General features: G+C 35.8%; 1 protein-coding gene across 2 annotated transcripts in view; it reads right to left on the bottom strand.

The window, feature by feature from the left end:
- The window catches only part of LOC120633152 (ubiquitin-conjugating enzyme E2 R2), a 39,859-nt gene extending 25,991 nt beyond the window's left edge, over positions 1-13,868 (bottom strand). The window contains exons 1-2 of one of the 2 annotated variants that reach the window (XM_039903280.1): positions 13,244-13,868; positions 9,390-9,476 (exon numbers count right to left, since the gene is read on the bottom strand). In XM_039903280.1, the coding sequence (XP_039759214.1) occupies positions 9,390-9,476; positions 13,244-13,423 (267 nt within the window). In that variant the 5' untranslated portion in view covers positions 13,424-13,868. The remainder of the gene's footprint in view (positions 1-9,389; positions 9,477-13,243) is intronic. The other variant, XM_039903281.1, reaches the window with a different exon arrangement.
- Between the last annotated feature and the right edge of the window lie 2,299 nt (positions 13,869-16,167).

Raw genomic sequence — 16,167 nt, 5'->3', positions numbered from 1 at the left:
TGGTATCTGACGTGACCCACGGTTAACAGAAGATTTGCTCGCTCGCAATCGAGAAATCGTGTTCGCAAATCAAACTCTGTACCGTCAAAGTAAAATGGGCTTAATACTAATCGTTTTAGAGTCGCAAATCCTGTACTTCTGATTTACATTTTACAAACGCTCTAACAAAATCCCTAGCTAAAGAATTGTAGGCAACTGAAATAGCATTCATTTTTCTTTAATGTTCAAGTATTTCGATACCTGAAAACGACTCCTCGATTGCAAGCGAGTAAATCTTGTTGCCTATTGTTGGCCCAAAAAGCCCTTGTGACCCTGGTCTGAACATTTTAATTCAATCCGATTCGAAGTGGCTTTCGGTTAGTTAATACTTTACAACTTTTATTACGATGATTGAGCATAAAGCTACTCGGTGCGTCGCCCCCGGCTAAAAATACTACGACAGTTCACCCAGAGCTTCCTCACAAAGAAAGCGCGTTCTGACCTCGAAATCGAGTTTTATTTCAAAACAATGCACTTGGCATTATTCATACCAATGTGCAATGCCAATGAGCTAAGAAGACGTCAACCCATTCACGTTTGTCGAAAGGTTGACGGACATAAGGGCGGATTTAATAAAGATTTAACTGGGGAAACAGAATTTCTAAAATAAGAACAGTATTCAATTATTATAATTGGCATATCCTCTGGGCTTGGCATCACTATTCACTGTTATAAAGTAGAGATTCATAGAGCATCAGCAGTTTTGTAATAGTCTTTAATAGATACGATTGTTTCCTACTAATTTGTATCATCAGGTCATGCGATGAATCTAATGAAATGAAAGATATTGCAAGATTGTGAAGTACTCCGGTTTGTTTGAACCAGCTAAACTCATAAACTTCCAGTCACAAGTGAACAATTATGTTTGCGATAGCAAGCCAATTTATTAGCTACTAAAAATGACGGGTACGGGCTGTTTATATAAACTATTCCAATACATAGTTTCTGCCGCGATTTACCACGATAAACCGCGTCGACACACCCCGAATTCTTTCTGTGTTTTTTTGTCTCCTAGAAGTCATATCAAATGCAATATAGATTTTTCAACTGGTGTTTCCGGAGATTAGCTTTCAAACAAATAAGCAAACTCTTCCGCTTTTTTATCAGTATACGGTATAATTAGTATAACGATAGATAGGTATAACATTACTCGGTTAAGTGAAACAGCAAGTTTATAATAACAGCGGAAGCGTTTTGAAAGGAAATGAGCGGATTGCGGAAAAGACGCTAGAATATTTTGAGAAGCAATGAACCTTGGAGGCGTGACCGTGGGTGAGTTGAAGGTTCCGTGACATAGCCAGCAGTACTGACTACTCTGTGTCTCGTAACCACAGTATAAAAAAGAGATACGGTAGAACGAAGCCTTTGTTCTTGAGGTAAATGCCGAGATCGTCTAGACCAGCGTCGCGAAAGTGTATAGAAGCCGAGTAAGAGTTTAACCTTTACTACTGAAGCTAGTAAGGTTCCTTCCTTGTCTCGCACGATTCCTCGGTCTGGACGCCTTCGTTGGATATCTGTCCGATTATACTACCTCTATGCAACACTTTCCCTTGAAACTCAATGAGTCTTAAAGTTAACTAACTAAGACTAAGTACCCTTAATGTTATATTTAAGAATGTAACTTTGATAAAATAAAACTGTACAGGGGTAATTGGGTACGTGTTACAAGAGAACAGCAGACATTAGCTTTGCCAAAAGAAACGAGTTTTATAACTGTGCATTGAGACAGAAATGTTGTGTCAGATTCTGTGAACCACGCAACTGAATTTTCAACCAGGAGAATTTTTAACGATACCAACATCCGTTTAGATTTTCCAACTTTTTTAAACGGCGTTCTAATTCAAAACTAATATTATAGAAAGGATTAAAAGACAGTTAAAAAGACAGCTCTTTACTTTTTTTGTATGTCAAGTGGGAAAGAAGCGGTTTTACCGAGGCAAAAAAGCGTATGACACTCGAGGCTCGAGTTGTGTCCGTACTTTACAAAAGCGGGCATCTCGCAGGTGTCTTACAGGAAGTGTTTCTATGTAATTTCATGTTTGAATTTATGGTCTTTCGTGTTGAACTTCTTCATTCTAAACCTATCAATACTACTGCTGGGTTTCGGTTTTTTCATAGGCTAGAGGAATATAGAGTACAGATCCACCACGATGCTTCATTACGGACTTTTAGTTGCAATAAAGTCAACTGATGACTTAAGATCTTCTTCACATATTATGCCATAGCTCATTGGACACAGGATTGAGAAAACCTCAAATTCTCAGTGCTTGGTTGATACTGAATGTTTCTATATACACAACAAGTTATGGCCCGACTGCGAAATCGTACATAGGACCTCGTAATCCTGAAACGAAAACGCAAACTACTATTGGTAGACTGAAGATGTAGTTCAGAGCTAAAAGCACCAGCGAGGCGAAAAAGCCAAGGATATGAATAAATAAAAGTGGTTTTCTCAAGTGTAATGAACTTAGTTACACGTTGTCTTCAGTCTTTTGTTTTCGATGATGTTAATGATCTGGAGTTAGTCCAGCAGATAGATTGTTAAAGCGTAAAAGGTGAAGCGCATGATTAGGATAGGACGGTTATGTACGTCTCAGACCATAAAAATCGCAACCACGTGGTGTTTAAAGAATAGATACGTTCGAAATTTTGGCACGGTCGGCGATGTGAAGACGAAAACGATTTCTGAAGCTATTTAAAGAAGTGTGTGAATGTAGCACAAGTTCAAAATGACCACGGCGACGCATTGAGTCGCGATTAAGGTTAATTACCCCAAGGCCATCAGTGCTAATGTTCGAGGGTATTCCCGAGATAACAAGTGTCCCGAACGCCGTATTTTTGTGAGAGATGAATATGAACTGCCTCGTTGATTGTGGTTCGCGCGGTATGGGGTCCGTAAATTTGAAGCGTTGAAGTGGGTATTGTCAGTTGTCAGTTTACGCACACCGAGTGATTCTCCAACTTAAAATGTCACTTTTTTTATTCTTTTTACTTTTATAAGTGAATATAAATAGACAAATGTTGAGAAAAAACACTATTTTTAACACAAGTGATATTTTTAAATCTCTTTTTTTATTTAAACTAATTTAAAAAATGTTTAAAAAGGTTGTGTCTTGGACGTCCATGTGTCTGTATGTGCGGATTCCGTATGTTGTGGTCACGATAACGAGCGATATAATACTTTACTTATCGAGTTGTTTTTTTTATAGGCTTCAGTAGTTTGATGAATAGAAGCCTATTACTTTTCACGGTATAATTAGATGTAGTTTAATTATTATTTACAAATAATCTCAATTTTATTGTCATGAATAAGATTATGAGATTTTCCAACTATCGTAATTTTCTGTTAAGAAATTTGCAGTAACAACTCGGGAGTTTGGAAATTCCTAACGTGGAGATAGGAAACGATAAAAAACCTTCAACAATCTACCGAATCGCAATAATTTAGTTTTTGCGACATACGGTTGTAATATACATTACACTTAAGTTTTACATTAATTTATTTTATTTTCATTTCTTTCCTTGTCATGTTGCAAGTTTTTAGGTGTTTACCCAGTACATTGTAGGGCACGCTAATCATCAATCCCGGATATTATCGAATAGTTAAAATAATTAAATAAATATACTACGACAATACACACATCACATCACACCATCTAGCCCCAATGTAAGCGTAGCTTGTGTTATGGGTACTAAGATATAGATAAACACCCAGACTGAAAAACATTCAAGTTCATCACACAAATATAGTCCAGTTGCGGGAATCGAACCTACGGCCTCGGCTCAGAAAGCAGGGTCGCTGCCCACTGCGCCAATCGGCCGTCAACGTCAAAATCAACTCGCATTGGCGCAGCTTGGTCTAATAACCTCGTTTCCTCCTTCGAAAAAAAGGGCCTTGATAAATAATAAGAAAAGGCATTGATATGCCTGAGGATGATGTTGAATATGAATTACGTAAATTGCTGACTAAGGCGAACGCTTAGTTTAAGGAATTGTCTCAAGGAAATACCAAACGTAATTTTGGCCAAGCCGGAAAAATAAACAATGTAATTTGCATTGGGAAGATCTTCTTGGCACAGCGCGTCGGAATCCATACTAATATTTTATACTAATATTATATAGTCGAAAGTGTGTTTGTTTTTTTGTCTTACCTTATGCCCTAACTAAGCCACCGGTCGCCTTGATTTTTGGAAAACATTTAATTGAAAGGAGTAAAATAGGCTTTTTATCGCAGGACACAAACAGTTCCCACGGGATTTGTAAAAAACCGTTGTAAACGCTAACGAAGAACGCAAGCAACAGCAAGTAATATTATAAATGCAAACTGTGCCTGTTTGTCAATTCTTTAGTTACCCATGTTTGACTTAAACCTAGAACAGATATTGATGAAATTTGTCCACTTAGATATTTTGTATCACGGATGCTTTCTTTGGTCGTGCTCGGATCAACCGTGGCTTCTCTTTCCAGTTAGCGCACGACTATCTTAGACTGCATCTGCCATTTACTGTCATGTAACATCTTATTCAACGGCTTACTTTTCCCAAGGCATATAAAATAAAATTTTGATCATCATTTCTCATAAAGAAAAATCTTAAGACTCGAAACACGGAACATTTGCTGTAATTTTTGGAGGTGTTAGGTAGGTGTAGGTTGCATGAGGTCGAAGACCCAACATTACGGGTGTGTTAAGATTTCTTGTATACCAAATTTAAAATCGATTAGATAAATGGAAGTGAGTGTAAATAACGATCGTGCGACAGAAAGCCATACACACAGCCACATACACTAAGAATCTTTGCGAAAAAAGCCTCCTTCGAATAAATAACCGTGGACAGATCAGTCCATAGTGATTCGATGACAAACATACAGACACACTAACAAACAAAGCCGTCAAACTTTAAAACTGGTTAACCGGTTGATGTTGAGTGATAAGTGAAGTGTATATTTTGGTAAATAAAGGATACAGTACAGAGATTTGGATTCTTACGAAGTGCTTTGTTCTACGTTTTGTATTTACTATGATAATTGACGGACTGAGCAGATAGTCTACCTGATGGAAAAAAAATCGCATATAAAAAAAGAAATATTTTCAGGGCATGCAAAGTGCCGCCCTGTGTTCATCACCATCACCATCACCTGTGGCAAGGTGATACGCCGCATCCGCCTGTAATACTTTGGTAATCACACCTTCAAACCGGAACACAGCAATGCTGCTTCGTGGCGCAAATAAGCATGGCTGCAGTTCTTTCACGGACGAGCTCTGTTACAAAAAGTTTTACTACTGCAACTCGATTTTTTTAAATGTATTATATAGGTACATAAATACTTATAATATACAGATAAACACCCAGAACCTGAAAAGCATCAAGGTTCATCACATACATTTTCCAGTAGAACCCAAAGCCTTCGACTCAGGAAGCAGGGTCGCTGCGCCATCAAAATACAAAAGTGAAGTAGGTGTATCAATTGGTGATATTGTAGGTAACGTTACTGAAAATTTTGCAACACTAAACACAATTTCGAACACAACTAACAACAGAATTGAGGTAACCTAATAAAATAAATCATTCAACAGCGCATACAATTATTCAGATTCTATTGTATCAAATGTATGTAACTGTGATATTAAAATTGATTGAGACTGGTTCGTTGACTTTGTGATTCACCCGCTTGAAAATTTGTTGGTAGTTTTCAAAGTTTGTAATGTAATCACCAAGATTGCTACAAGTTAAAAGTCGTTCAACCATTGTATCCTGAACGATGAGAGAACCATGTTTAAAGTTTCGTAATGAAACGATTGTGGCAACAGCCACCGTTGGGCAAAAGTAGCAAGCCCCCGTTCTTATTGGACATTGAAAAATTATAGCTTGGAAAACAAAGTATTCATTTTTTAAGCTGTTGATAAATAAATAACGAATTTGTAAATTCATATTATTTGTTTTATACTGTATTGATATCATGTCTTGTATAATATTTTATGTCATCTTTCATTCATTTGTCTTATGGTATCCATTATTCTGTAGTTAGCGTAAGTGGCCCTGCCGTCCTAACAAGATGTAAAATAAATAAATATGCACAGATATAATAAGAAACCTTATTGAGGACGAAATATTTTGTGTAGATTTATCCTTGCGATGTTTTCTTACGCCGAAAAACCAACGATTTCCATCGAAATTATATTCACCAAAGTTATTTCGTATCAAAATAGGTTAGAGGACAACGAAACTACTTTAACGCAAGTGATATTATTTTGGGCAATGATTCGGTGATTATATATTTATAATCGTTATAAGGCATACTGCGTGGTTGTTTTTCGCTGTTAATCATTAGAAAGTGGATTGGTATTTTGATAGAAACACACCCCCAAAACTCCATATCTATATACTTTGCGACGTGTTTATACTGTCAGTGTGCATTAAACGTCTACCGATCTTGCTTCATCGTGACAGAATTCGACAAATGGTAGTTTGGTGGTGTTAGGAGAAAGTGTTAACAAAAGAAACAATGGTAAGCGTCGGCAATCTGCTAATCTAACCAAACCTAACTGGTCTTCTTCATGCAGAACGCATAATTTGGGCTAACTTAAGAGCTAAGCTCTTGTCAGTGTAGTCCGCTCGAATCTTTTCAGGCGATGGACCTCTATTTCGCCTGTCTATAAATCCCTCTCTTCTTCTTCTTCCAAAGATGAAAGTTTTATACTCATTGCAAATAACTTATGGAGAAGGCAGTTTGCAGAAAAGTCACTGAATTCGGAATCGACGTGTGGTTGCTAAAGTTGTATCACATCGGGTCTTGTTAATGTTTCTATGCATACAAAATACTAAAAATCGAATTGACTTAACACGCATAGCGTCGCGTGGGATGGGGCGTCGGTAATATCTTTCTATCCTTAGGAATTTTATTCATAGCATGTCATAGACCAAAACGTCCTCTCCCGAAGATTATACAATATTTTTAGTTCCGCTGTTGCGATAATTCTTACATTTTGCCTGTAGCAACAGTTCGTGTCACCGAGTGATTCATGCTTAGTTTGATGACCTGTCTCACTGCGTTATACGGATTGGTCTTCACAAAAACTAACGGTGTATCCGCCACGGACCAAGTTTCTACGGGGCTTTAGGTATTGTTTATGTTATACCTACTAAATACATTGCGCTACTGACAAAATTTTCCTTTTTGACGCATACCCCCAATAAAAACGTATTCGCATTGGTAGTTAAGGTAATTATTACAGGGAATTCATAAAATTAAAACAGTACTAATATCACAGGTAACTATAATACTAAGTAGTTGACAACCTTCGCACTCAAAGTGAATATTATTTGATTTTTTTTTGACGGCCCAGCTAATTGTAAATCGAAAACCATCGCCTATCCTAAAGAGACCAAGACTTCACAGAGTATGCAAGGAGCACGTCTTGCAATATACCGCCCTGTGTACAACAATTTCTAGGCGCCGTCATGTGTCTGAAATTTCGCCGGCAACCACGCCCTTCAGACCGGAACACAGCATTGCCACAATGCTGCTTAGCGGCAGAAATAAGCATGGCGATAGTACTTCCCTGTACGAGCTCTGTCACATAAATCTAAACTACTACTCTTTTTTTAAATTATCCAAGAGTCCATACACTTTTTGGTTTCTTCCTTGCCTGAATCGCTGAAAAAGTCTTACGGTGACAATTGGATTCTCCCATCAAGTACTTTGGCACAAATGCGAGATATAACTTTTAGGTAGGTTCTAACAGTTTACATAGACTAACGCTTTAATTCTATTTCCCTATCGTGGGCGAAGAGTGGTAACATGTTAAAGTCATATTCCCGAAATTTTATGTATCAGCGATTTCTGGAAGAGATACATCCATGATTCACAGGTTCACGAGTCACGAAGACTTGAGATCACTTAATAAATGACGGTTCGTAAACCAATCAGGGAGATTAGGAAGACTATTTTTAGTGAACAATATCTTTTGTGGCTATTTCTGGGATACACGGGTTACGCATTCATTTTTCAAGAGTTTTCCGTTCAACGTATTTCCGTTTTGAGCCAGAACATAGTTGTCTGTGTGGAATATATAAAAACAAGTATACATGGAAACCATCTTTCGCCTTTTTGCCCTTGTTCACCCTTTTTGGAAGATTGGCTTAACATAAATCATCTTAAACTAAGACCTTATCTATAAATAAGTTATCCCGTAAACTTTAAATCAGTGAAGACATGTGTCATTCAGTACCTAAACCAAGTAATTATAGCAAATGGTGATATATTTCTAGATTGCTGCTGAAGATTAATTTATATGTGATTGTTATATGTAGGTATGTTGATACTTATATGTAGGTATAACATTTTTTATGTATAAATACGTTGACAAAAAAAACAATTTTGACAAAAAGAACAGACTTAGTTAAACAACCTAAAAGCAAGAAATAAATATTTTCTACAACATTTTTAAATCTGTGCCAAGAAACTTACTACTTTGTATACGGTTTCCTTTTTTATTAAGTACCTAATAAGGAAAGTACCGAGTAATTACCTTTTTTTTAACCTATTTTTTTTTTTACTTTTTAGTGGGTAGTTTTGCAATTGTCTAAGTTACAATAGTCAAACGTCGTGCACGGAAATTTGGATAAGGGTAAGCATGAAGAAGTAAAATGGCATAAAATAGCAAAATCCTTCTCCGTTATTTGTCATTGTTAGGGTTTGGTCCATGTAGGAAGTGCACGCCTCGGCTCGGATGTTAATGGTTGAGGAATTGTAATAAGCATAAATTTCTTAGCAGCCATATACCATAATCGAAGCGTAACCCATGTAATACTATATTGTATAGTTCTCGTGGCCATCCATGGTCTTCAACATCAGTTCCTCTTGACCACATTTCCACATTTCGAAATAATCGAGTAATAAATATACAACAAAAAAACATACAGTCGAAATGAGAAAATTCCCTTTTTTTAAGTCATTTGTAAAACGGGTTGTCCAGTGTGAGATTTTCAACCTACGTTTACTTATTCGATCGCGCCAAAGTTAATTACCATTTTTATGGAATCGAAAGACAGTAGACCAGTGGCGTGCGCTGAGTTTCTTACCAGGGTATGCATAAGGTAGGAAAATTGCATAAAATGGCAAAAATCCTCCTCCTATACGAGTATATATCAATTTTAGGGTAAGCAGTGCTTTTTAGCAAGTATGAAGTGCACGCCACCGAGTAGATCGCCCTCTTTCGATTTCTTATGACTTCGCGCTACTCTACACTCATTCGAGTATATGTCGTACCTAGGATTTCTTTAATTTACATCATAAATAGCATTAGCTGTTCCAGATTTAAATAATTTAAAAATTAACTAAGTACTCACCTCATATACATTTGGATGCCATACTTTAGTTAAAAACCTAATTGTGGGTGGTGAATATGGATAGTCTGGAGGGAATTTCATGTGTGCCTGTAACAAAAAGAAAAATGTTATTATATTACCGATTTACTTACTGTAAGTGCTACTTAATAAACATTAATATACTTAAAATTTAAATATGCATATAATATTTCTATACGTTTTCTGAATGCCATCTATCAGGCCAAGGTCGTTTAGCCAACAGTCTTTAAAAAAGATATTATATTGAATGTTTAAATTTAAAAAAAACCGGTATTTTGTAAGTGTTTGTAAGTAAACCTAATAAATAAATAAAATAAAATGTAAAATCACGCTTAGGCTCTAAGCGGGTGATGTGACGCGGTGGTTTGGGAAACTTCTCGTAAGTCGTACGCAGGCGAAGTCTCGGGGATCCGATAGTTTAAAAATAAAATTGCTTGGTTATTGGCATGATGCTGATTTTCTACGATTAAATGTTCGAAATAGTTCAAACAATAGTTTGAATTTACTTTTAACTGTGCCCAGCGTTTTAACCCTGGTTATCTTATCTATTATTTTACGACTATTTAGCAACAATTGGGTCAAATTTGTTTAAAATACCTAGTGTGTAATTTAAGAAAACAAATTTAATTTGCTTTTACGGTGACTAAAAACGTCTTGAGTTTTAATATTATCATAGAATATAACTTCTTTGATGTTGCCATGGTAATCAGTAACCCCAAATGACCTTAAATGTTAAATCTAGCTTATGAGATAATTGTCCCTGATTTTTTTTTACATTTTAAAGTTGTCATGAAATTGTACAGTTATGTCTGCAAAAGTGTTATTATGAATAATGTAATATGACATATTTTGGCTTAGTAAGGGGGTACAAAGCCTTAACCTCTTTCATTATTAAAGTGTGATGGACTTTACTATACATATTACAACACACAATTGCATAATAATTTCCTAGTAATATCTTAATGTTATTTTTGAGAGATGTGTCAATGGAACCCATTTGTGAGCATAGTGAAAATGCAAGAAAAAACATGGAATCTATGGAAAAACTGAATCAGTATATGAATGAATGAATACACTTTTATTGTACACCAAAGAAAAATGTAGTTACAGAGATATAAATACAGTATCCCTATATGTTATTAATAAAATCTCTGTCTTTTCTGTTCAAGTTGGTCAACACGATAATTCACTAATTTATTAGAATTACCACATATGTAGTTGGTTTCATTGGTTAATGGCCAACAATAACCCGGCCTGGTTGTATAAATGATGTAACAAAACTCATCATCATCATCATCATCACATCAACCGATAGAAGTCCATTGCTGGACATAGGTCTTTTGTAGGGAGTTCCAAGTTCCACGGTTCTGAGCCAGCAAACTTAGTAACAAAACTATCAGCTGATAATACTCAAGTTTAACTTTATTTTATTATTATTGTTTGTGTCTTGAATCACAAACCTATTAATTGTGATAGTCTTACTTATGCAAAGACAAATCAACAAACAGACAGCATAAAATTTTAACCATAAATGTTTTAAGTTACAATTTTGTTTGGAAGGTTACTAAGGATTGATACAGCAATCTATGCATGAAATTCATCAGCAGCTATGCTATGCATGAAATTCATCAGCAGCTATGCTATGCATGAAATTCATCAGTGGAGACCTTAGACCTGAAGTGTTATGAATGATTATATTTGTTTACATTACACATAAAAATTGTGATTGTTTAAAACTTCCTTGGTGGTTAACAAAATAAATTATTTAAATTACAATGTAAACATTAAATTATTATTCTAGTGGATGTAAGAACACAATATAACAATTTTTTTTTTATCTTAAATAAAATTAATCATCACTAGAAACAATATTTTCTTGTGCCAACTTTTCTCTGTAAAATTTTCTTTAAGTAGGAGCAACTTCATAATAATTTTATCTTGGTTATACATAAATAGTATTGTTTGTTATAACTCTGCAAGTCAATTGACTCTTGATAGTTGTGATAATTTTGTTTATATCTTGCATTTACACGTGTATTCTAGAATTTTTCATTGAAATTTTTTTTGGGTTATTAAAGTCACCTTTTAAACCTTAACAACAAAAGCCTAGATGAATAAATATTTGATTGTTTAAAAATGCTCAATTTTATGGACCTTATTTGTAGCAGCAAGTACATATCCAATATTAATTTATCACTGTTTTGAAGTGACCAAAAACTGCCAACTGCATATTCAGTCTATGAAAATTTATACATATATTAATAATACCAAACAAACTGAATTAATAATACCAGCTTGAGAATGGAATCAATATTTGAAATAGCTTACTACAATCTACATCTATTGTGTGTCTTAACATATTTTTAGACACAAAGTTAAGATCTTCACAATAGAACAGATAGCTCTATTCATTGAAATAAAATGGAGTCTTTAAGCTAGGTATGCTAGGTATACTGAACAAACTTAAGTAATCAGGGAACTACATTCAAAATTCAGGAGCAACATATTTTGGTTATACAAAATCATAATGGTATATATGTCTGCCTAGTGTATTGTATTGGCTTAATTTACAAGCCATAACTTTTACAGCCAGTAGAGATTAGGAATATGGTTTTTTGAAAGGAAAACTTAACCATTACCTACAATGGGATAATGAATAATAACCGTTGCTACCTATTGATTAGTGGTGTGTCTTGATCACAAGTGAAAGTCAGTAGTCCTAATATTTTTCTAACATAATATGAAAGAAAACATGCAGATGCGGAGAAACAACTATGAAGAATATTTGATGTTAAGAAAAAACAAATGCTTTATTTATTTCTTTTGCTGCTGATTTTAATGATGCTAATATCTACATTATCTTGATGAATGAATAATAATTTATCTTTGCATTGCCCAAGAGAACATAATCAAGTTCTTGGTAAATAATAATGTCAAAATAGTACTGTAACCAATATTGACATGTAATAAACGAGGAACTGTTAACTGACTTTCAAATTTTTAGATCATTCTTGAAATAATGATGGTTCCTTCTAAGTAAGGAAGACATCCATTCAGAGAGTATTTTATATAAATCTACTACCACAAGAAGGATGATGGAAAACCAGAGTTTAGAAACAATTTTGCGAGTAAGGATACGTTAAAATTTACAGTTAGCTTGTTAGAAGAAAAAGACCTAACCTCTCAGATCCTATTAACTCGCAAGTATATAGAGCAACCTTTTGAGTGTTTGAATCCCAGCACACACCTCTAACTTTTCTAAGTAATGTACATTTTAAGTAATGACATATCACTTGTTTAAATGCTGAAGGAAAACATCTTGAGGAAACCCGCATGCGCAAGAGTTCTCCATATTGTTTTCAAAGGGATGTAGAGTCCACCAATCCGCGCCAAGCCAATGTAGACCATGACCTTCCACCACTTCTCATTGTGGTAGGAGACTTGCGCCCTGCAGTGTGATGGTTATGGGTAGTAAAGTACATTGTGAGATTGAATGGATTAAAAGTTGATTTGGGTTACAAGTTTGATACATAGGCTAACCTAAACTATCTGTATGCAACACAATGTTTCCAGAACATTGTTCATAGTGCTATTCAGTTTTTACCAATTTTATAGCTAGTCCGAAACTGCACTATGACCATTAGTTAAACCCTCTCCAACTCCAGTGCAGTAAAACACTGAGCTTAAATTTTAACTTTTTATTCTATACTTCATCATGAAGACTTATATTTGCATTCGAATGTTGTGTAATAAATGTTATTTAAGTGTCAAAGGCTCCTCCCACACATCACTACAATTCACAGAGGTTTTTTCTCAAATGTGTAAAATCGTCTTACCTTGAAATATCCGCCTTGGTATAGAGTATCTGGCGGTCCGAATATTGCAACTTCCCACTCGAACAAATTGTCCTCACCCAATAATTTCACTCTGAAACCTTCCACAGGCTCCTCTTGCAAACTCTTGTACTCTAAGGCCAAAGCCCTCAGAGCAGAACTGGTTGGTACCGTATTAGACATTATTATGACCTATCCTACAGCGACAAAATTAAAACTTCTATCTATTTAGAGATTCTATTGACATAACACTGTGGGGCTCTCCTCGCGATCCACGTATTCACGAGGCATTTCCACTGGTCTCAAATCACAATAACAACGTATGAATTTTCGTAAACATATCGCCAGGAACTCACAATTCGCGCACTGTAAACGCCAGCACTAAAACGAACAACGACTTTCAACTTCGAAAATTGGAAATGTCCACAAAGCAAAGTGAAATATAACAATGAGATTGCCACAATTCAACGTCCAAACAATCGTGCTTCCAAGGAAAACTGCTGCGTGCTACTCTGTATACAGCTGCTACCTGAGTTGCCCGACCGAATATTGTAGAACAGCTGTTAGTTATTTCCGTGCTTGATTGCGCAGCGAAGTGACGCACGCAGCCATTTATCGACTGGTATCAAACAGCAACTTCAAAGTTTTCTGCTCCTGCCATCTATTGAGTAGATGTGGTAGCATTTAGATACACAGATAAGTAAAATGATACCAAATTGAAAAGTAATATACTCAACCTTACTTTTTTGTGCTGGCAATAAAACGCTTAGGACTTGATGTTTACACTAAGGAATTGTAGATGGCAGGTATCTCGATTTATTTCAAAAGTGTCGCTAGATGGTCGTACCAGTCTTTTAAAAATCAAACTTATTTGCGAATGAAAGTTTGTAGCTAGAAATACGCAATGAATCATGATGATACAGAACTTCTTTTAACAAATGATGAAAGGTTGGCGTAACTAAAATCAGAGGTAAAATAACTATGAACGGATTGTGCAGGCTGTCAAAAAATCATTAACTTAGTAAAGAATAATGTGGGTCATATTGATATTAATTGAGTGCCATTCAGAATTAAACGTCGTAAGACAGAAAAGTTGCTTTATTGTATACCTAATCTGTGATTTTAAGCCTCCGTCGATGGCCACTTTCATTCTGTGATTCTACACATACCTATCTCTGTTATGACTTATGGGTACGAGGTAATCTGGTACAACTGGGATTATAAAATTCATCTCCAATCGTCCTCAAGGAAGCGCCATTAATAGTTGCGCTTGGGAATATTTTTATTTAATAACGGTGGCGGTAAGGGATACATACCCCATAATTCTTATAGGTATTTTTCTTTTAGAATAGACTAAGTAGGTGCAGATTACGCAGTGTATGTAGCCCAGTACGTGGGCGCATGATTCAAAAGCGACTCGCCCACTATTGCCATGTAAAGGCATCGAAAACCGGGCCTTGTGCAACCTACGGCTTCGCTTAATACCTACATTTTGCTTAAGGTTTTCGATCATTCATTTACCTACTTAATTTTTATATTCAATACTATTAAATTTTCTGGTGAGATAAGTTTACCGTTGCTTTGGCAAAAATGGTCTGATTTATAGGTAAATTTAAAATAAACGGGCCCAGCAATCAATTACGTCTTTGGTAGAGAGCGTCCTAATTTTCTTCCGAGCAATTAAAACTTCACAAGACTTGCTCAAACATACCTAAGCGTTCGCGGATTGGCCGTCACCACCGTGTTTTAAGTTTTTCACTATTAATAAGATTCGCTTTTAGAGCCTGGTCCTGGTCCACCTGGTCAGTTTTTACGCGGAATCGTACTGGAACGCTACCTTGCTTATGGGATGTCGACAAAAACCATAGCACGCATAAACAATAGTACACGTCCATATGAAAGATGTCGAAGTTAGGGTTTCTGACTTCTCACTCACTTACTCTGAGATTTTGTTGCTCCTTTTCTCGCTGTCAGGTAAAAAGTAGGTAGCTATTTACTTAATTCTCCAACCTTATCTACATTTGTTTGCAAACCCCATTTTCATTACTTATATCCATATAGCTACGAAATACCGCATTTACTCAGTTACATTAAAAATATGGCCATAACTTACCATTTTCCCAGTTGCAATAACCAAATCCACACCCACGGCGATACTTGACAAGTTGAAACTTGAATTAACTTCGCAAAGGACATCTAGAATGAATTCACAGTTCCTAATTACTGCGTAACTTGAATCACACGGCCTCTCTTATTTACCTTAGTGAGGGAACAAAACTTTAAAAGAAATAATAATAATGTATCGAACACTCTGTTGGTTGATGCTTCAAAAAATCCATAGGTATGGACATTTCTAGGCATACCGCATACATAAACCCTTCACAAATAGTTATCACCTAAGAGTTGGTGATTTGTTTTTTTTCTTTGAAAATATTGAAATCATTAGGCATTCGATTTAGACGATGCCTAGGTTTAACGGTAGCCACTGTATCAGTTTTAAGAGTTCCGCTCCCAATTGGTTACATGGTAAAAATGAAATTCGTCCTTCAGTCGGTCTTAGCTGATTATTTCACCTACTACTTCTTACCAGTTAGGTTCCCTCAGTGCACGAGTATGACTCACCACCACCAAATACCACTTGGCAGGTATTTTCTATGAATACCCAATACTTATATGAGGTACGTTCCCGTATTAACTTGGAAATTAACTAGACTATGGGCAGAATAATAATCTGTTATTAAATACTGTTACGACTAAGGCACCAGGGACACTACACTTTTTGTGTATTTATTGTCACCTCTGCACGGGCGAGAGATAAATATTATATCCCCCGATTATATCCCCTGACAAGGGATATAATTAACGTGTCCACCTGCTGATTATTAATACACATATATTATTTGGATATTATTTCCACTTGTGCGCCA

Source organism: Pararge aegeria, chromosome 21, assembly GCF_905163445.1.
Source record: "Pararge aegeria chromosome 21, ilParAegt1.1, whole genome shotgun sequence".
NCBI classification, from domain to species: Eukaryota; Metazoa; Arthropoda; class Insecta; order Lepidoptera; family Nymphalidae; genus Pararge; species Pararge aegeria.
This window is presented reverse-complemented; position numbering and strand designations above follow the sequence as displayed.